General features: G+C 40.1%; 2 protein-coding genes across 6 annotated transcripts; both read right to left on the bottom strand.

The window, feature by feature from the left end:
* Positions 1-625: 625 nt before the first annotated feature.
* LOC124343431 lies at positions 626-17,241 on the bottom strand. 4 transcript variants are annotated; one of them, XM_046796730.1, is made up of 10 exons: positions 16,371-17,241; positions 15,889-16,288; positions 15,445-15,819; positions 2,542-3,415; positions 2,346-2,464; positions 2,211-2,280; positions 2,063-2,141; positions 1,801-1,976; positions 1,572-1,734; positions 626-1,496 (listed from the first exon to the last, which is right to left on the bottom strand). In XM_046796730.1, exons 1-10 carry the CDS (start codon positions 16,544-16,546, stop codon positions 1,061-1,063), a joined length of 2,868 nt encoding a protein of 955 aa, XP_046652686.1. In that variant the 5' UTR covers positions 16,547-17,241; the 3' UTR covers positions 626-1,060. The 4 variants fall into 4 exon arrangements, with proteins under 4 accessions (XP_046652686.1, XP_046652687.1, XP_046652688.1 ...); XM_046796731.1 differs by having other exon boundaries at positions 15,889-16,276; positions 16,371-17,240; XM_046796732.1 differs by lacking the exons at positions 2,211-2,280; positions 2,346-2,464; positions 2,542-3,415 and adding exons at positions 14,282-14,351; positions 14,417-14,535 and having other exon boundaries at positions 14,610-15,819; positions 16,371-17,218.
* A 209-nt stretch (positions 17,242-17,450) lies between these two features.
* LOC124341784 (ADP-ribosylation factor-binding protein GGA1-like) lies at positions 17,451-20,907 on the bottom strand. Of its 2 annotated transcripts, XM_046794727.1 has the most exons (13): positions 20,712-20,907; positions 20,395-20,555; positions 19,893-20,303; positions 19,610-19,829; positions 19,361-19,549; positions 19,203-19,271; positions 18,887-19,129; positions 18,527-18,811; positions 18,413-18,466; positions 18,262-18,344; positions 18,116-18,199; positions 17,940-18,050; positions 17,451-17,860 (listed from the first exon to the last, which is right to left on the bottom strand). In XM_046794727.1, exons 1-13 carry the CDS (start codon positions 20,746-20,748, stop codon positions 17,756-17,758), a joined length of 2,052 nt encoding a protein of 683 aa, XP_046650683.1. In that variant the 5' UTR covers positions 20,749-20,907; the 3' UTR covers positions 17,451-17,755. The 2 variants fall into 2 exon arrangements, with proteins under 2 accessions (XP_046650683.1, XP_046650682.1); XM_046794726.1 differs by having other exon boundaries at positions 18,413-18,811.
* Positions 20,908-22,114: the final 1,207 nt, after the last annotated feature.

Genomic DNA, 22,114 nt, shown 5'->3' with positions numbered 1-22,114 from the left:
ATTTATAGTCACCATTTGAGTCTAACCGATCCCTATTGTGGCGCACCAGGCGCACCGTCACCAGGAAAAGGAGAAACAGTCATCTGACCGTCGCTGCTCTTTACCCTTCCCGGATGGTGTCCAGTCGCTGTTTCCGCTACAATAGCATTAAAGCGTTAGTCTGAATCCTTTGGCAATTTCCTAATTAGTTTATTATATACTAGCATTACTAGATATATGCTAGGTGTAATAAGAATTGTTTTTTAAATGGTCACAAGGATTATAAGTTTATTAACTGAAGTAGAGATAGGTTTCTTTGTCGTATACTATAAAAGAAAATTCATTCCGCATCAGGCGGTTGAGTTGCATAAATTGGAAACACCCCTTTACTTTCTCATACTCGTTGATTGCCTGATGCTCTCAAAATAAAAAAATAAAAAACTCTTAAACTCTTAACTATTAAACATTAATTTCAAGCAATCTGAGCTGTTATGATTTTGTCTGTGTCGAGTTGGTTCGAAAATTTGAAGGAAGGGAATGAGAGAAAAGAAATCTAGAGAAAGATGTAAGGGTAAGCCGGACAGGTATCATTAAAAAAAAAGAGAGGAAGAAAATCATATTGGCCTCAAACAGTAACAGAAAACCCTAAATTTTGACATTTTATTTTCAAAAATAAAAAAGAGATTTAAAAACATTAAGAGAAGGTCAGTTCTAGAAGACAACTCACGCGCGCAGCAAGGGATGGAATTGATTACGTAGATAGACATTTTGGCACGTTGAACAATAAAACAAAATGTGGTTTAAGAATCATTAAAAAAAAAAATGCAAGCTCCTCCACAGAGAAAATGAAAGAAGGAAGGTGGACAAATTGTTATGATTAAACTGTTAGTAGTGGTTGAAAAAACTTGCTAGAATAACACTTGTAATAACATCTATGAATGAACTCAATTGAAATATCGTACGTGATTATTGTGTACTGCTCCTGCAAAATTAGCTTGTCAATGTTTAATCAAATTTGAACCAGATTTCCATTTGTTGATTAAAAAATATACATATTTCTTAAATTTTGTTGTCTGTTTCGCTATAAAATGCTTATATCGTAAAACTCAGCTTGTTCATTGTTCTGCTCTTCCGACCCAGCAGATGGGACGAGTGTTTGAGAAGTCATTGCGGAAATTCGCCTATTGGTCAATTGTTCAGTTGAGACGGTAGGGTCTCCATCGGTATTGCCTCGAGAATGCTGGAGAGCTACGTTATTCGGACAATCCTTTTTGAAAATTCTCTTAAGGCGAAGCATCAAATAGTGACGAACATCTCGTTGTAAAACAATAAAAATTATAAAAATGACGATTCCTCGCAATGCGTTGAGCAAATTGCCGATTTCAAGGACGTATTTGCCTACGGAGTTGCTTTGAAAGATAGCTTGAGATTCGGATAGATACACAGGCAGCCAAGCAGCAAGTTCAAACACCCATGGGATTCCGGTGATAAAAAAGAGTTTCAACGCCATTTTAAAACTGTTTAAAAGAAAATCAATTTCATCAAAATAATTAAAATATAATCCATTTAATAGCACGATCATTATTTCTTACTCTTCCTGCTCCTTTGAAACTTTTTTGTTGCTCCTTATCGATTGTTTCCTCCTCCAGCAGTGCATCAGGTTGGGATTGAAAATTAAGGAGAGAAAACATATCATGTCGAGAACTAGCAAGGTACCAACAGGCCCATAAAAGAAAACCAGTGCTGAAATGCCACCTAATATTTAAAAAAAAAACTTTATCTGCCATATGGGTCAACAAAGTGGGTCAAGGAAATACTAACCACTAGGAAACCAACAGTTAAAAAGACCGATATTTGGATTGACGCTGTCAGAAACACCAAGCTCCGTAGATTGGAATTGTGTAATCGCCATAGCAATAAGAGCGATGATGGGAACTCCCCAACCAAAAATCGAATACGGGATGAATAGCATGTCGTTGGACACCTTAAATGCGCCACTAAAAATGTTTTTGAGCAGGGTTTTTTGTGAAAGGAATAAAATTACTTGGTCGTAAAAATTGAAATTTATACAATTTTGAATTACGTGAAAATTCGGTAGTAATCAAAACAGTACACAGTCAACCACGCGAATGAAGCTATTGATGCGCCATAAATAAAATAACCTGTCCATAAACAAAATTTCGGTCTAGATTCTTTTTACGAAGGAAATATTATTGACAGTAAAGTCATACCTATGGCAACGCAGGAAGTTTGATTTGGCGAAAAATACTCTTGTTGAACAATAGCTAAGCAAATGAACGTCTAAAATCCAATGAAATTTCAGAACTGTGCGTAAACTTATAATATAAATAGTTATTCAAAAATACCAGAGACAGGGTGAAGACGTGGCACAGTAGAATGCGGCCCGTCAACATCATGGCCATAGTTGGAGTTTTGATTCCCCTACTTCCTGCTCCAAATCCGGTCGTAACTAATTTGGCGGAACCTATTTAACCCAAATTTAAAAAAAGAGGGTGTTTTCAGTCTTGTTAAATGTGATACACACGGATGAGTTATTATTACCTTTAGCTGGAACAAAAAAATAAATGATTAAAGTGAGCATTAAACCCGCTGCAGAAATGCAGAGAAGGACCGGGTAATGAATTGATACGTGGTGGTACTGTGTTGCATTCTTTTCGCAATAGAAAATTTGTGGCTGGTAGGAAACTTCTTTCTCACTGCGGAAGCGTATAAAATCGACACAAAAAAGTTCGGGTTTCAATTTTAAGTCCCAATAATTTTGTGTTCGTAAATGGATCAACAGTGACAGTTCATTTTTTGGATCAACCTCGAATTTCATTTCCACGCGGTGGTACCAGCCGTAAAAATTTAACTTGCAAGAACCAGGAAAATTGTTTGGGATGAGATTGCTAACAATTTTGTGTTTACTCAACAAATAATTGTTCAAGGCTCGGGAAATAATCCGCTCTTCACCCGATGAACCTTCTCCCAACTTTAGTAGATGACAAGCGCCCAATTCGTCCAACACGTATTCAAGGGGACAACATTTTGGGGTTTTAATTTTACCGGAGTCGTTGTAATCCATTTCGTAAAGGGTATTAAAATCACCTGAATACTCAGGTGTGTTAAATTCAGGTAAGTGCTGACCAGGATCAACGGAGTTGTTGTAATCAATTTTGTAAGTGGTATCGGAATAATCTGGATACTCAGGTATGCTAAACTCAGATACGTTCTGACCAGGAGTAACGGTGCTGTTGTAATCCGTTTCGTAAGGGGTACTGAAATAATCTGGATACTCGGGTGTGTTAAACTCGGATAAGTGCTGATCACTATTATCCTGGTCTACGCAGAAAAAGGCTTCGTTTGACGTTACAGGGAAACCAGCGGCATCATAAGATACAATGTCCTCGATACAGTAATGTTCCATAGAGAATAACTGGTCGCCAAAATCACTTATCGAGTTGCTCATGCCGATCGCTAAACTGCCATTTGGGGTCAGATTGAAATTTTTGGCATTCAATTGATGATTTTGGAAGCAAGGGAGTGGGCTGATGCGAAAAAACATGCCGTCTCTTTGTGTGGGTTGAAGATCATCAAAGTAATATGTTGCAAATCCATGATTTTCTATACACCGCCCATATTGGAAAGAATAAACTTCATTTCTTCCGCAGCACTTTCGAATCACAGTTCGGCCGGCAATTGGTGACAATTCGGCAGGAATTACTGGTCCGATAAAATCTAGCTGCAGCTTTCCCACGTTGTCAATGGCAGTCGTGGGGAATGACGTGGTATTTTGACTACAAATAAACGCGACTCTCCTAGGCTAAAAATCATTAAAAAAGTCTTCAATATAATAAAAGAAATAAGTGTTTTCAATATACAGCACTCCTACCTTGGTAAAATTTCCATTTTCGAAATAGTCTTCGATACAGTGAACGTCAATTTGCAAGAGCCAAAATCGATGGGGCACTATCAACTGGCCAGACGGCAGCGGGTAAAAAAGATCGTCCACCTTTTGGTCTGGTTGCAATAGCAAATCGAGCTCGCAATTGCGGGGAAATCCCGTGTCGACTTCAAAATTGTCAAGGGCATATCCCGAAGGCAGATGCTGTTTGTGCCCAATAAAGATTTGGTTTTTATTTTTGGTTCGGGATGACGACTCTGTGATCGAGTATTTCACACATCGATCTTTCCTATCGGCAACTTCTTCTTCCATATTAAAATTGTAAATGTGGCCTCGATCACAACATTTCCGGATCAAAAACTTATTTTTCTTCAATCTTCGGTCCATTCTGATAAGCACAAATAAATGATAAATGAATAATCAATAAGAATTTTAAAAAATCAATTAAAAACAAAAGGACTATACAAAATGATACGTACCCATTGTTTGAAGTATTGTGGAAATGCGAATTTGCCTGCTCTGTTAAAAAGAGTAAAGAAGAATCTGGGGCGGTGAATTGCGGCAGAGATGCAGCTGTTTCCATGATCATAATCTGTTGTTGTAACAGTAAAATGAACATGAAGGCAATAAGCCCACTACTGGTGAAAACTACTGAAACCATGGCGAATGACTGTCAGGTGATGAATAACCACGACTCAGAAATAGTAAAAGCTCAAATATCAGCGAATCGTTTTATTGCGCAAAAAGTTTCGAAGCGAAATGTTCCACAGAAATACAAATAAAGCACAAGACGTCACATTCAAATTGATATTACTAGGATTGATTATTCACAACAATTGCACCTCACATTTTGAGCGTAATTTGACCGAAAAATTCCACGTGATAAAGAGAACTATTAGGTACACCATGCAGCGCTTCCATCTGACGCACTCAGTTGCACAAGAAAACCTTAAGAAATATTCCTGTTTCTTGTTGTTCTCGCTTCTCGGCGGGCATTCAATGGCGATTTAGCCTCCAGACTTGGGCATTTTCATGCACCTCCCTTGCGTTTACATTCACTTTGCTCTCACGTCTTTCAAATACTTGACTACGTGGCTGACCTTGTGCAATGAAACTGTGTTGGAATTTGACCATGCTCATTTCAAACCTTAACATGCGCAGATTCAGAAAACAGTAGTATAAACAGTGGAATTCATCTGTTTTCAAGGATATATATATACCAAAAGGCAACCGCCGTTTGCGTCAAAGGCACCCAATAGACCTAATGTGATAATAAGTGTAACATTTTTTTAGTAAAACAAGGCATTTTGGACAACACTATTTGTCTGTATAAGGTGCTGGGTGCCTTTGGTGCGTAATTCGGTTGCATTCGATGATGCGTTACTGGTTGCCTTATTTGATGCAGCGTTCCTTTTTAATGCATTTGTTGTTCTTTTTTAGAAATATACCGCTGTTTCAAAATTTTAGTATATTTGCAATTGATTATTTTTAAAAATTATTGCTATAACAATAATAATAATTAAAAAAAAAAAAAACATATACGTAGCTACTAGGATGCCTGGCCGGAGAAGGAAAAGCGGAGGACTGAGAAGCGGAACCTAAGGGCCTAAGAATTTAAGTTCCTCATCTGCCAGTGCCAGTGCCCGGCAGAAATCGTCGATCAAGTTCCAGGAATCATCAAAGGCGCAGCCTATCATCAAGGACTGAGATCCGGCCGACTGTGGATTAAGTATTGTCACGGGAGAAGGGTTAACACGTTCGGTTGGAAAGCACGACTTGAAGCTGTTTCACAAAAAAAGAAGAAAACAGACTGGAGGTCGCGACTCCACCACCGACACACAGACAAGACTAGTGAACAACAACTAACAACTAGAGAAACATGCTCCCCTTTTTGTATGCTCCGTCAACGTCGTTTCGTTTCTAAGTACTGTTATTGTCGAGCGTCAAAGAGTCGTCGATTTCCCAGGATCAGAATCAAATGGGAAATGTCGGCCCTGGAACAGCCAAATGTCTGTTCTGGGAACTACTTAATTACCACGTTATTGAAACGTGACATCTTCCCCGCCCACGTAAATGATCGTCCCGATCATGGCATTACTGACATCAATGATGGAGAGCTCTCAGATGGCTAGCTTGGTATCTATCAGAGTAAGGAAAAAGCGGGTAGAATAATTAATTAGTAACTGACATGTATTAAATTTCGACGTTTTCCAGGTTAAGGTGAATACATCCACGAGGCTCTTGATCTAAACACACGAATATCACACATTAAAAAATACGTTTACATAATGATTACTTTGTAATTCCAAGTCGATCAACAGTTTTTAATTCTCGTCTGGATCGCAAATTATCATAAATAACACGGGGGGGTTTAGGAGCCATAGAAGGGATTTGAGGTTGATTTGGGATATACTCTTTTTCGCCTCTGTCAGTGAAATTGTCCGAGAGGTTCCGACCGTTCACAATTGTCTCCTCCCGGATTTCCGGCAAAGTCCTCGACTTTCCTTTCACTACCGACCGCTCTCGAGATTTCGGCAAAGTCCTCGACTTTCCTTTCTCTGTAGATAAAACAGGGTCACAGGATGGGAAAGTTATGTTTTGATTTGACGGGCGGGGATGGAAAGGCTTGAGACTGCATACATGAACTCGGTCAAGGTTATTTTTACGGGAATTTTTACATTTGATCACATAAGTGACATTCGACAGCTTTTTAACAATAGGGAAAGGGCCATGGTAGGAGTGCAACAATTTTTCTGAACGTCCTTTTTTGCGCAGAGGTCGATACACTAACACCAGATCTCCAACGGAATAGGACTTCAGACGCCTGCGCTTGTCATACCTCTTCTTTTGACGATGCTGAATCCACGCTAGACGCCTTATCACTTTTTCTCGGAGAGCGGGAAGTTGCTGTAAAAGCTGGATATGATTGGCGTCAGGGTTTGGATTATTACCGAGAGCTGCGTCGATGGGTAGGAGAGCTTCTCTTCCATACAACAGAAGGAAAGGGGTTCTTCCAGTTGATTCTTGCTTACTGGTGTTGTACGCAAAGACGACATGGTCGATCACGTCGTCCCAATTGGAATGCTTTGAATTCACAAACATTGAAATCATCTCGGCAAAAGTGTGATTAAACCTCTCAACAAGTCCATTGCATTGGGGGTGGTAAGCCGTAGTAACGAGATGATTTGACTGCAATGCTCGGAAAAGCTCATTCGTGAAGTTGGAGGTTAGACATTTACCGCGGTCGGAGATAACATTGATGGGGGCGCCATGTTGAAGAACAATTCGCCGTACAAAAAAGTCAACCACCTCCTTACTAGTGGCCGTTGGAATGGCCTTTGCGATCACCCATTTGGTTAAATAATCCACGGCGATAATGACGTAGCGATTCCCAAGAGTAGAGAGTGGAAACGGTCCGATTAAATCGATTCCGATTTTCTCGAATGGCAGCTTGACTTGGACGGGTTCTAGATATCCCGCCGGGCGTTCCTTGGGCTTCTTCTTTGTCTGGCAATCTTCACAGGATCGAACGTATTGGCTGACACTCTGGATCATTTTCGGCCAATAAAAGCGTTGATTAATTTTGGCTAGGGTCCGGGTCACACCAAGATGTCCAGCGGTGACATCATCATGGCACGCTAATAAGACTTGTTTTTGGAGGGTGGGTGGTAGACACAATCGGAGGTAAGCGCGCCCATTGCGGATAATTCGATGGTATAGGAGATCTTTTTTTAGAGCAAAATGTCGAATTAGACGGCGAACTCGGGGACACGGATGTTCATCTTTTAGTCCCTGTATAATCGGATTACACCAATCACACTCAAGTTGCAACGTTTGGATCACAGCTGGCTTGGAATGAGTGGTCGAACTAATCAACAACATAGGAATTTCGGCTTCGGGTTCAGGTGGGTCAATCGGGTGACGAGAAAGTGCATCAGCGTCCGTATGAAGTCGGCCACTTCGATAAACGACTTCAATGTCCAAATCTTGTAATTGGAGGCTCCAGCGGGCTAGCCGCCCAGCTAAATCACGTTTTCGCATTAGCCAACACAAGGCGTGATGGTCCGTCACTACCTTGAGTTTGATGCCCCAAATGAAGACCTTAAATTTTTGGGTGGACCAAACGAGGGCTAAACACTCCTTTTCCGTGATGGAATAGTTGCACTCAGCGTGACTCAAAAGACGACTGGCGTACGCCAACACTCTCTCTCCGCCGGTCTGTTGTTGCACGAGAACAGCGCCAATGCCGTAATCAGATGCATCGCAGTGGATCTCCATTGGTAATCGGTAATCAGGATGTCCTAAAACAGGAGGCGACGTCAAGGCAGCTTGAAGGGAGCGGAAGCTGGTCTCGTGTTCGGCCGTCCATCGAAAAATTTGATTTTTCCTGGTTAGTTCAGTGAGCGGCCGGGCGATGACGGCAAAATCTCTGATGAACCGCCTGTAATAAGAGCATAACCCGACAAAACTCTGTACATTTTTTACGGTGGTGGGGGTGGGAAAAGCTTGGACAGCATTAACTTTTGAAGGGTCAGGGGAAAGACCATTTCCGCTCACAATATAGCCAAGAATTTTTAACTGCGTGGCGGCGAAAGAACACTTATTCAGTTTCAGTTTTAGGTTGGCTTGTGCCAAACGTTGCAGGATAACTTCTAGACGTTGTAAATGCTGTGAGATTGAGTCGGAGAATATCACTATATCATCGAGATAAACCAAACAAGTGTTCCATTTCAGACCGGCCAACATAACATCCATCATTCTCTGAAACGTACTTGGGGCATTTGTAAGGCCAAAAGGCATGACTCGAAACTGATAAAGACCGTCGGCTGTGATGAAGGCGGTCTTTTCTCGATCGCTTGGTTCCATCTGTACTTGCCAATAGCCGCTCTGGAGATCTATGATCGAAAAGTACTTGGACCCCTCCAGCCGGCTCAGGGCATCGTCAATTCGAGGAAGAGGGTACACATCTTTGACCGTGATCGCATTCAGTTTTCGGTAGTCAACACAGAATCGCCATGACCCATCAGGTTTTCGTACCAAAACCACAGGAGCAGCGAAGGGACTCTGGGAGGGCTCGATAATTCCCGCTCGACGCATACGCTGCACTTGGGTACCTATTATTTCTCGTTGTTTCCATGAGCTGGGATACGGTGCTTGATGGGTCGGTAGGTGATCGCCGATATCAATCCGATGTTGGACTAAATTAGAAGATCCGAGATCATCATCATGAGCGGAAAAACAATAAGAGTATCGGCCCAGCAAATTCTTGAATTTCACTCGATCGACCAGGGGTAAATCTTGATTAATACTTCGATCGAAATCGAGGGCTTCTGTTTCAGTTTTTGCCACTGAGGTATCGGATGCTTCCTGTACTTCGAAAATCTTTCCCAAGGCCACTCCTTCTTGGATCCACTGGGGAGAGTCGGAGAAATTTATAAGTTGGACAGTTTCAGGTGGGGCTCTAGATGAGTAACAAAATCTTCCAATTGACAATCCCTTGTCATTCATGACTTTTGGAGAAAATTCTATCATTTCAAGTTTTTCAGTACCCGCTTTAGGACTCCGTGCATGTTTGATTGGGATGACGATCATAGTATGAGCAGGCACCATACAGGATTTGTTACAAAAAACATAATTTTCTTTATTATTACACATAAGGTCTGGATCTCCTATTGTTAAGGAAGCCATGTCGGGAAAATAATCAACCTGGATTGACTGAAGTTGACGAAGAGTATCATTTCCCAGCAACAAATCATATCCGTTGATGTCAAACACAAGAGCCGAGACAGTAACAGGACGGTGGTCAATTGTAAATTCTGCATCAATCATACCCTTTGGGCGCGTTCTTTTACCATCAGCCAAAACCACGTCCTGTCCAGTCCATCTTCTTATTGGGATTTTTAAAGTTGTACAAAGGTTGGGGGAAATAACAGTAACGCCAGAACCGGTATCCACGATGGCCTCCACGTTATGATTTGAAAATAAGACATTCTTCAATACTAATTTAGTACGATCCAGTTGGGGAATGGAGAAGACGGAATCGGTGGTGTCACCCCGCTCAACCACCGCCGCTAGTTTGACGGCTTCACTGAGGATGAAGGAGTAGGGCAGCTTTTTGCAAGGTGACCGGGGAGGTTACACTTAAAACACTTTCGTTGGTCACATTCACGCGCAATATGGCCGGGTTGGTGGCACTGCCGACATATCGGTTGTCCGTCCCGAGAACGTTTGCTCGTAAAAGGTTTTGGATTCCGGCTCTCTCGTAAAACGTCCCGAACGTCATTGCTGATTTCCTTCCTCATGCTACTCAATGTTGAACTGAGTTCGCATCGAAATTCAGTTGCCAATTCTTTTTTGAATGCCTTTAATCTATCTTCAGTAACGAACGGGGAGGCTTGTGGTAGAATGGCTGGTTGTGGTGGTATCATTAATACTGCTGGAGGTGTAGATGGCGACACTAACGGTGGTTGATTGGCCAACAAGTCAGCTTGGCATTGAATTTGTACCAACCGCATAAAATCTTGGGAGGTATGAACTTCGGGGTCGAGGAAGGGATAAACCTTTTGGACAAGAGAGCGTTTCAAACCGCGTAAAAGATGCTGTACTTTAAGGGCCTCGCCCATATTTCTATCGACGCGGGAACACAAGTAAATCACATCGTGACAATAAGTCATGACCGGTTCGTGTTCTTCTTGATAGCGGGAGCGAAGTTTGGTTTCCAAGTCCAGATCATAATTAGGGGGCTTAAAAGCCACCAAGAATCGAGCCCGAAGATCTTGAAACGTTTGTGGGGCTGGTATAAGACTCAAATACCATCGCCGTGCTACTCCTTCCAAATGGATCCCAAAATTGTGCAGCTGCTCGTCGACATTCCACTCGTTATAATGAGCAATCTCCTCGTATCTCGACAGCCAATCCACCGCATCTTCATGCGCTTCTCCCCGAAAAAGAGGTGGTTCACGTTCCTTTCTTCTTACCCGATTTTCCTCACGGGCAATACCACCAATTCGTTGTGCAGGTCCTTGGTGATGATGGTGTTCAACGTCTTCGGGGCGATCTGGGTTTACTGCGGCAACGGCAGCACGTCGGGCAGCGCGAGCTCCTCGTTCGGCCATTCTTTCACCAGGGGAAACAGACCCCGACAAACACAGGAAAACGGAACGCAAAGGCACAAGTTACAGTGTTGAACCGAACAGTGTTAGAGGTTACCCTGCATCTCCACCAAATGTCACGGGAGAAGGGTTAACACGTTCGGTTGGAAAGCACGACTTGAAGCTGTTTCACAAAAAAAGAAGAAAACAGACTGGAGGTCGCGACTCCACCACCGACACACAGACAAGACTAGTGAACAACAACTAACAACTAGAGAAACATGCTCCCCTTTTTGTATGCTCCGTCAACGTCGTTTCGTTTCTAAGTACTGTTATTGTCGAGCGTCAAAGAGTCGTCGATTTCCCAGGATCAGAATCAAATGGGAAATGTCGGCCCTGGAACAGCCAAATGTCTGTTCTGGGAACTACTTAATTACCACGTTATTGAAACGTGACAGTATTTTAGCCGGGACATTTCAATTGCCAGATTCGACAGCAGTGGTGAAGAGTTGCTGTCTGCCATCATGGCACAGGGGCTTCCTTCTCCAATTTTTGTTGTTAATGACATTGAGACCATTTCATTGAAGAAACGAAATGATTACAAGAAGCTTCTTATGAAACAGCTGGACCAGACGGTGCCATTAGAGAAGCTTCAAGTGATTGAAAATGAAAGTGATGCTCTCAGACTGTTGCATCACATTGGTTCCCAGAAACAGCGACCTATCTATCAAAGAAATATAAGATGCCATTTTCTTTGTGAAGAAGTGAACTTCAAGCAAAATTCTGATGATCCGACAGTCGGAAGTTTGATCGTCGATGGATACGGTACGCTATTAACCTTTAAACGTGAATGGATTAGTCCACATACCTGGATCGGAAGACTTTCAAATGGAGCGAATCGAAGTAAGGAGGGAACCAGGAGAATTTATTTTCCTGGAAGAAGCAAATCCCGCTCTTCAAGAATCACTGAAATCCGAAAATAATCCCGATCCTATGAACGGTGAGCAGACTTGTCAAGTGCTGTATGCCGTTTAGCTTCTAGAATACATATGTGTATTCTGGGTTGAATCCGATGCACATGTCAATTAAGAAAGTTCAAAGGCATACAGCAAATCCAAGTCTGATCCCGACTTTTAAATTGTGCTACATTGGGTCTAATCGATCGTTCAATGTACTTTTTACCCTTCCCGGATGGTGTCCGGTCGCTATTTCCGCTACAATTCCATTAAAGCGCTAGTTTGAGTCCTTTGGCAATTTCCTAATTGGTTTCTTGTATACTAGTTAGATGTAATAAGAATTATGTTTTTCAAATGGTCAATAGGTTTCTAAGTTAAGAAACCCGAAATAGAGATGGGGGTTTTGTCATATAAAAGGAAAGTTGCATAAATTGGAAACACCCCTTTATTACTTTCCCCGAAAGTACGTCTACTCGTTGATTGCCATATGCTCTTAAAATAAAAAACGCTAACTATTAAACATTAATTTCAATCAATCTGAATTTTGAGCTGTTATGGTTTTGCCTGTGTCGGGTTGGTTCGAAAATTTGAAGGAAGGAAATGAGAGAATAGAAAATTAGAGAAAGATGTAAGGGTAAGCTGGACAGGTATCATGAAAAAAGAGAGGAAGAAAATCATATTGGCCTCAATTGTAACAGAAAACCCTAAATTTTGACATTTTATTTTCAAAAATAAAAAAGAGATTTAAAAACATTAAGAGAAGGTCAGTTCTAGAAGACAACTCACGCGCGCAGCAAGGGATGGAATTGATTACGTAGATGGGAGGGTAGACATTTTGGCACGCTGAACAATTAAAAATGTGGTTCAAGAATCATAAAAAAATGTAATGAATAAATTAATTAAGTAAGCTCCTCCACAGAGAAAACGAAAGAAGGAAGGGTGGACAAATTTTTATGATTAAATCTGTTAGTAGTAATTAAAAAGAACTTTCCTACAATAGCATCTTTGATAACATCTCTGAATGAACTCAATTGAAATATCGTACGTGCATATTGTTTACTGCACCTTTAAATGCAAAATTAGTTTGTCGATGTTTACTCATTATTGAACCAGATTTTCTAAATCTATTTTCATTTGTTGATTTAAAAATATATAAATATTTCTTAAATTGTGTTATCTGTTTCGCTATAAAATGCTGATATCGTCAAACTCAGCTTGTTCAAGGTTCATTGGTACTCTGCTCTTCCGACGTAGAGGATGCAACGAGTGTTTGAGAAGTCATTTCGGAAATTCGCCTATTGGTTAACTGTTCAGTTGAGACGGTAGGGCCTCCATCGGTATTGCCTCGAGAATGCTGGAGAGCTACGTTATTCGGACAATCCTTTTTGAAAATTCTCTTAAGGCGAAGCATCAAATAGTGACGAACATCTCGTTGTAAAACAATAAAAATTATAAAAATGACGATTCCTCGCAATGCGTTGAGCAAATTGCCGATTTCGAAGAAGTATCTTCCTACGGAGTTGCTTTGAAAGATAGCTTGAGATTCGGATAGATACACAGGCAGCCAAGCAGCAAGTTCAAACACCCATGGGATTCCGGTGATAAAAAAGAGTTTCAACGCCATTTTAAAACTGTTTAAAAGAAAATCAATTTCATCAAAATAATTAAAATATAATCCATTTAATAGCACGATCATTATTTCTTACTCTTCCTGCTCCTTTGAAACTTTTTTGTTGCTCCTTATCGATTGTTTCCTCCTCCAGCAGTGCATCAGGTTGGGATTGAAAATCAAGGAGAGAAAACATATCATGTCGAGAACTAGCAAGGTACCAACAGGCCCATAAAAGAAAACCAGTGCTGAAATGCCATCTAATTAAAAAACAAACATTATTTAGGCTATCTACCATATGGCTCAACAAAGTGGGCCAAGCAAATACTAACCATGAGGAAACCAACAGTTAAGAAGACCGATATTTGGATTGACGCTGTCAGAAACACCAAGCTCCGTAGATTGGAATTGTGTAATCGCCATAGCAATAAGAGCGATGATGGGAACTCCCCAACCAAAAATCGAATACGGGATGAATAGCATGTCGTTGGACACCTTAAATGCGCCACTAAAAATGTTTTTGAGCAGGGTTTTTTGTGAAAGGAATAAAATTACTTGGTCGTAAAAATTGAAATTTATACAATTTTGAATTACGTGAAAATTCGGTAGTAATCAAAACAGTACACAGTCAACCACGCGAATGAAGCTATCGATGCGCCATAAATAAAATAACCTGTCCATAAACAAAATTTCGGTCTTGATTCTTTTTACGAAGGAAATGTTATTGACAGTAAAGTCATACCAATGGCAACGCAAGAAGTTTGGATTGGCGGAAAATACTCTCGTTGAACCATCGCTAAGCAAATGAACGTCTAAAATCCAATGAAATTTCAGAACTGTGCGTAAACTTATCATCTTAATAGTTATTCAAAAATACCAGAGACAGGGTGAAGACGTGACAAAGTAGAATGCGGCCCGTCAACATCGTGGCCATAGTCGGAGTTCTCGTTCCCCTACTTCCTGCTCCAAATCCGGTCGTAACTAATTTGGCGGAACCTATTTAACCCAAATAAAAAAAGATAGGGTTTTAATCTTGTTAAATGTGACACACACTAATGAGTTATTATTACCTTTAGCTGGAACAAAAAAATAAATGATTAATGTGAGTATTAAACCCACAGCAGAAATGCAGAGAAGAACTGGGTAATGAATTGATACGTGGTGTTCCTGTTTTGCGCAATGGAAAATTTGTGGCTGGTAGGAAACTTCTTTCTCACTTCGGAAGCGTACAAAATCGGCACAAAAAAACTGGGGTTTCAATTTAAAGTTCCAATAATTTTTTGTTCGTAAATGGATCAACAGTGACAGTTCATTTTTCGGATTAACCTCGAATTTCATTTCTGTCGAGGCGTCATAACTAACGAAAGGAATTAATCGAATTAACTCGCAAGAACCCGACGAATTGTTTGAGATGAGATTGGTGATAATTTTATGTTCACTCAAGAAATAATTGTTCAAGGCTCGGGAAATAATCCGCTCTTCACCCGATGAACCTTCTCCCAACTTTAGTAGCTGGCAAGTTTCCGATTCGTCCATCACGTATCCAAGGGGACAACATTTTGGGGTTTTAATTTTACCGGAGTCGTTGTAATCCATTTCGTGAAGGGTATTAAAATCACCTGGATACTCAGGTGTGTTAAATTCAGGTAAGTGCTGACCAGGATCAATGGAGTTGCTGTTATCAATTTCGTGAGTGGTATCGGAATAATCTGGATATTCAGGTAAATTCGGACCAGGAAAAAAGGAGCTGTTGTAATCAGTTTCGTAATAATCTGGATACTCGGATAAGTGCTGATCACTATTATCCTGGTCTACGCAGAAAAAGGCTTCGTTTGACGTTACAGGCAAACCAGCGGCATCATAAGATACAACGTCCTCGATACAGTAATATTCCATAGAGAATAACTGGCCATATATATCACTGTTGCTCATGCCGATCTCTAAACTGCCATTTGGGGTCAGATTGAAATTTTTGGCATTCAATTGATTTTGGAAGCAAGGAAGTGGGCCGATGCGAAAAAACATATCTTCCATTTGTGTGGGTTGAAGATCATCAAAGTAATTTGTTGCAAATCCTTGATTTTCTATGCACTGTCCTCGGGAAGAATAAACTTCATTTCTTCCGCAGCACTTTCGAATCACAGTTCGGCCGGCAATTGGTGACAATTCGGCAGGAATTACTGGTCCGATAAAATCTAGCTGCAGCTTTCCCACGTTGTCAATGGCAGTCGTGGGGAATGACGTGGTATTTTGACTACAAATAAACGCGACTCTCCTAGGCTAAAAATCATTAAAAAAGTCTTCAATATAATAAAAGAAATAAGTGTTTTCAATATACAGCACTCCTACCTTGGTAAAATTTCCATTTTCGAAATAGTCTTCGATACAGTGAACGTCAAATTGCAAGAGCCAAAATCGATGGGGCACTATCAACTGGCCAGACGGCAGCGGGTAAAAAAGATCGTCCACCTTTTGGTCTGGTTGCAATAGCAAATCGAGTTCGCAATTGCGAGGAAATCCCGTGTCGACTTCAAAATTGTCAAGGGCATATCCCGAAGGCAGATGCTGTTTGTGCCCAATAAAGATTTGGTTTTTATTTTTGGTTCGGGATGACGACTCTGTGATCGAGTATTTCACACATCGATCTTTCCTATCGGCAACTTCTTCTTCCATATTAAAATTGTAAATGTGGCCTCGATCACAACATTTCCGGATCAAAAACTTATTTTTCTTCAATCTTCGGTCCATTCTGATAACCAAAAATAAATGAATAATCAATAAGAATTTTAAAAAATCAATTAAAAACAAAAGGACTACAAAATGATACGTACCCATTGTTTGAAGTATTGTGAAAATGCGAATTTGCCTGCTCTGTTAAATTAAGTAAATAAGAATCTGGACCGGTGAATTGGGGCTGAGATGCTACTGTTTCCATAATCATAATCTGTTGTTGTAACAGTAAAATGAACGTGAAGGCAATAAGCCCACTACTGCTGAAAACTCCCATGGCGAATGACTGTCGTGATGAATAACCACGACTCAGAAATAGTAAAAGCTCAAATATCAGCGAATCGTTTTTGCGCAAAAAGTTTACGAACGAAATGTTCCACAGAAATACAAATAAAGCACAAGGAGGCGTCACATTCAAATTGATATTACTGGGATTGATTATTCACAACAACTGCACAAAACATTTTGAGCGTAATTTGACCGAAACATTTCACGTGATAAAGAGAACTAATAGGTAAACCACACATCCGCTTCCATCTGACGCACTCAGTTGTATAGGGAAAAAGCTAAAGAAAAATTCCCGTTTTTTCCTTGTTCTGGGCGGGCATTCAAGAGTCTTTTAGCCTCCAGGGTTTAGTGACTTGGGATTTCCATGCCTCTCTCTAGCACTTTTACTTTCATTTTGCTTTCACGTCTTTCAGATACTTGACTACGTGTCTGACCTTGTGCAATGAAACTGTGTTTGAATTGGACCATGCTCATTTCAAACCTTTACATGCGCAGATTCAGAAATCAGTATAGACGGGGAATTCGTTCGTTTTCAAGGATCTGTCGTCAATGTGAATTTAGAAGAACGACTCGATGATAAACAAATATCGTACTGTCTTTATCGATTGTCTTTCAATGGGCCCTTAGTTTCTTGTTTCTATCGATTCGCACCCGCAGCGCTCAAACTGGCTCATGGTCAAATCCAAAACATTCTTTGATTTTATGAATCCCATCTACCTTCGCTTTCACTTGAGTCTGCAACTGTATCCATTACAGCCAAATTTAGCGTGAGAAACGAAAATAAATTGGCATGAGTTATCAGGCGTACAACTACACTAAAAAGCTATGGTAAAAAATAACAGAAAAACCTGCTTTTAGAGACGGATCTAAAATTACTTAAAATTTCTTAATAATAACATCTATAAGTATTGTAATCAGTTGTAAGTAATCAATAAGGAAAACCGCATCGAGAGCCCATTTTTTAAACACTAGCTCTCGCAGCGTTTATTCCAAAGCATCTGCACACAATAAGGAGATGTTACAGAGACTACTCAAGTAAACATCGTAGGAAATGAGAAAACTTTAGAAATTACAATGCCATAGAATTTTTGAAGGGTACGCATAAGGTACTTTAAACGATTAGCAAGAACTTCAAATACTTGTTACGCTTTCAAACAGAAATAATATAAAAACATTTGAAACATAAATTCTCTTCATCTCAAACGACATCTGGGCAAAGATTTAAATTCGGCACGCTTCCCATTTCAGTGTTTGTTTCACCGTCCATATCGAAGCTGACAACGTACTTAAGCTCAATGAGATTCTGTTGACAAAGAAACACTAACTTAGATCCAATTATGAAAAACAACACGGATCGCTTGTCAGCGTAGTTGCAAACTTACCAGGCCGGCGGTGGAGAGTAACACGACTTGAGTGATAGCAGGTGGAGGGAGAAACGGGTTGAACGCAGGCAATTTGTTATCAGATGGCGGTTGAAGCTTTACTCGATTTCCCTACAATCAGAAAGAACACACATTTAGAAGATTAAAGTAGATTTAGAAGCAATTTTTTCATTTACCTTTGGAACTATTGCCTGGAAGGTGAAATTGGTCAGCGGTGAAGCACTACGACTAGTGGCAGACAGCACGAATACAGAAACATTCTGCATTGCAAAAAAATTTTTTTTTAATGTTGCAACTAGAAGAAACCAATTGTTAGACACACCTTGGGGACATTAGCAAATGCACAGTGTAAGCTAATGTTTAACCCAGAATCTTGAGTCAACAAAGCTATTGGGCTCTTTGAACCTGTAATAGGAAGGAAGGTATTAAAATACTTTGTCACCAATTTTGAAATGAAACATATACTGTTTTACTCGGTTTAATGTCTTCCAATTTCAAGAAAACATCCGACAAGCTTGGAGCGGGGCCTGGAGCAACAGAAGTCGTGCTGATTGGAGGGCTATGTAGAAGTTGAACATCATCGTTACCTCCAATGCTATTTTCATTACTCGAAATGCCAGTGTCCAGCATAGAGACGTCGCTATCTTGCCGCGGTTGTTTACCAACAGACACATTTAGTTGTTTGACTGCTGTTTCCGTAAACGGCACCAGTAAGGTTAGAGTGGAAGCTTCGGTCGGCGGGTTAGTGACACAGGGAGACGCAGAAGGCTTGACCGTTACAGGCAAACTATTTTGCATCAACAAATCAAACTCAATTGGAATGTAGGGACTGGTGACAGTTGAAGGAGTCCTGACTTCTTCATTTGAAGATCCTGTATGAGATAACATGAATTAAATTGAGCTGAAAGAAGGCCGTAACACCCTCTACTAGAACAATGTTGACGTACGAACTAAAATGTTGGGAGTCTGATTTTCTTTGATTGCGTTCCCTTCGTTCTGCACTTTTTTCCTAGCCAATTCATTAAGGGGAACTCTTTCAACGGGTTTTTGGAAACTTGACTGATGCTTCGCACTTGTAGGTAGGTTTTGCTTCATCAGAGCTTCACCAAGGACATCTAGATCTTCCAGACCACGTTTTGCAGTTACCTCCTCGGTAGTTTTTACATCAGGAGTGCGTTGTGGTGTTTGCCCTGTAACACATATTTGTTTTGTTTTTTATTTTACTTTGAAATTTTTAAATTCCTGAAAATAAAGTAATTTTACCAGCACAATCAAATTTCAGAGGCTGCAAAAGGTTAATGGAAGGTGACAGCGGAGCGAAATCGTCCAGTCCTGAAATACCACGCAATTGTTACAATGAAGAGTTTAAGTTAACCTTTCTTAGCAATTAGTTGTAACACATATTGGATTTTTTTTCTAACCTAAAAGCAACTGATCGTCTAGAGTACTCCGGGGAGATGGCTGAGGCTGTACCATGGGGCCAAGGTCAAGAAGATCAAGACTTGCTCTTTGTGGCTGAGAAGGCGGAATGGGCTGTTGCATTGTTCGTACTAATACTTCGTATCGATCAAGAGCATGACTCAATTCATCGCTTGTTTGTAAAATATCGGCTACAAGAAAATTACATTTCTTTTAATAACGGTAATATGTTTACTAACACTTGTACAAACCTAAAGTGTCGCCTTTATCATCCGTTTCCGTGGCCAGTTTTGATAAGTTTGGTCGCAGCTTATCACAATTACTGGCCAATTCTTTGCAAAGTTCCATTTCTTCCGCTGTTGCACCATTGGCTTCAAAATTATCCAACAATTCTTCTAACAAACGGATGTTGCTATTAACTGTTTCTATCTCTAGTTGTCGTCGACTTGCAGCCTCTATCCGATTTTCTTCCTTCAATGGAATTATAGTTGAACTTTCAGTAAAAAAAATATTAAGAGTGTATGGCATACTCACTTCTCTAACCATGCTTTTAATAAGGCGATTGGCAGCTTGAAGATCCTCTGGATCCTTGCTCTTCAATAACTTTTGTAGCAAAGCATCTTTTTCTGAATTATCACAAAATGGTATCTTTTCCCTTGGTGCAGGGCTAATAGGCTGGACAGTGTTGGATCCAGTGTAACTGGGGTTTTCTTTAATAACACCTTGCTTCCTCAACATGTCATAAGCTTCATGTATCTTAGGCTCTGATTTCAAATCAATTGTCCATGCGTAAATGATTTCAAGAATCCTTTGCTTAACATGGATAGGTGTTCGGTGCGCTTGATATTTTGGAGACACTAATTTGATCAATTCATTAAGAAATCTGAATTTGCCAATCTCTGAATGAAAGGAAGGCCCACAAGATTTGACACACTGCTCTAGAAGCTTGAACAAGAAAATAAAAAAAAACAAAAAAAACAAAAAAAAAACAGGTTAATTATGAGTAAACTATGAAACACTGTAATGTTTATCATACTGCTAAGGCATTGAGGGCTTCTTTCTCTTGAGGAGAATGGATTCTGTATGCCAGAAGTTTTACAGCTACTTGAGGTCCATCGGATTCATGAGTTACCCTCTCACAAAAAGATGCAACATCAAGAGGATCAGGTTGATCAACAAGAGGGTTGGTTGCTTTCACTTAAAAAACAAACAAAACAAAGAATACAAGCAGGAATATAAGCAGCAGAACTTTAACAGTAAAATGTGTCTTATTGACAACATTTGTTTGAGATTCATAATTGTTTAGAATAATTCAGCAGAATATATAATCATATGAATATAAGGTAATATTACCGATAAGTGTGTCGAGTGAATTGTTAGAAGAAGCCATCTCGATTATCGAAATAATTTATGATCTGTTTATAATCTGTGTTTTCGCAATTCAGAATGTAATTTTCGATCAACTGACAGTTCTCGTTCGTAGTCGTCTGTTGTCAACGGAAGGTTGCCATTATTTTTTTTAGACACTTAAGCTATCAAAGTCGTCCGGCTAGCGCTAGCCCGCCTAGCCGGCATTGCTGCACCACTTGGCACTTGCACAACTGCCAAGATCTAAAAAGTAAAATTTTTCAGTTAAGTTGAATAATACTAGTTCTAACTAGACAACTAAAACTAGAACTTATTATTTTAGGGGAAAGGAAAGGTATACAATAAATTAATTCCACCGCAACCTTGATAAACTTTTTTGGTTTGTTTTTACTTCCGCTGTGTGATGTGAAATAGATGCATCTACCGTGACTCCCGAGCTAGGCGCCGGAAATTTCCTCTTTATTCCACTCATAAATTTTTCCTATTCATCTGTTTTGGTCTAGCCTATTAACGTTACTGTGGGCCTTTTAGATAATTTTACAAGATACGAACGAAATCTTACATTAGTAGGAAAACAATCGAAATAACAATATAATTACATCGCATACATAACAATAATAATTACATAACATAACGAAATGTTTAAAAAAATCAAATCTTTCAATTGAGAGTTTATATAAAGATAACGCGCGCTAGTAAGAGTGGCCGGAAATCTCAAATCAAGAGTTAAATTTTGAACGGAGTCAATCGACTTCTTCACCCAGATAAGATAAATAGACAGACATACATTGGTCTCACCTTGGCCAGCTGTATGAAATCTCATAATCCGACAAGTCGTCTCTTCATATCCGTATTGGGATCATTGTTCATTAATTTCATTCTGTACTGTCGCTGAATCTATTAGGGTGCGGTAATTTCTAATAATTAATAACAGTATCAAACGATGAAAAATCCAAAACAGCATACATACCCAGCTGGTGTAGTAAACAAACAAACCGCTTTGAAGCTCTAGGACTTCTAGGAATCCCCCGGAAGTTCAAGCCAAGCCGAGTTAATGACTGTCACCAGCAGCGAGATCGAAGGTCACAATTGGTATGCAGCAGCTATCACCATGTTTAGCTGCCTGTAAAAAAGCCGGCATAACTTGCTATCACGTCACTCGTACCTCCATTTCTATCTAAGCAAAAAACCACCTGTTCTAAAAACCCAGTCAATGGAGTTTAGACTTTAGATACTTTGAATTTAAGGCGTGCATGCGAGGACTGAGTTGAAAAATGCGTATAGCTAATGACGATCCATACTGTAGTACATACATTTAAAAATATACGTAGGTTTCAATAATAATTAATTGTAAAGTTTTCATCTTCAGCAAGCCAAATTATAGCGAT

Source organism: Daphnia pulicaria, chromosome 6 (genome assembly GCF_021234035.1).
Source record: "Daphnia pulicaria isolate SC F1-1A chromosome 6, SC_F0-13Bv2, whole genome shotgun sequence".
Taxonomy (NCBI): domain Eukaryota; kingdom Metazoa; phylum Arthropoda; class Branchiopoda; order Diplostraca; family Daphniidae; genus Daphnia; species Daphnia pulicaria.
Note: the sequence above shows the minus strand (reverse complement) of the source record. Positions and strands in the feature narration are given on the sequence as shown.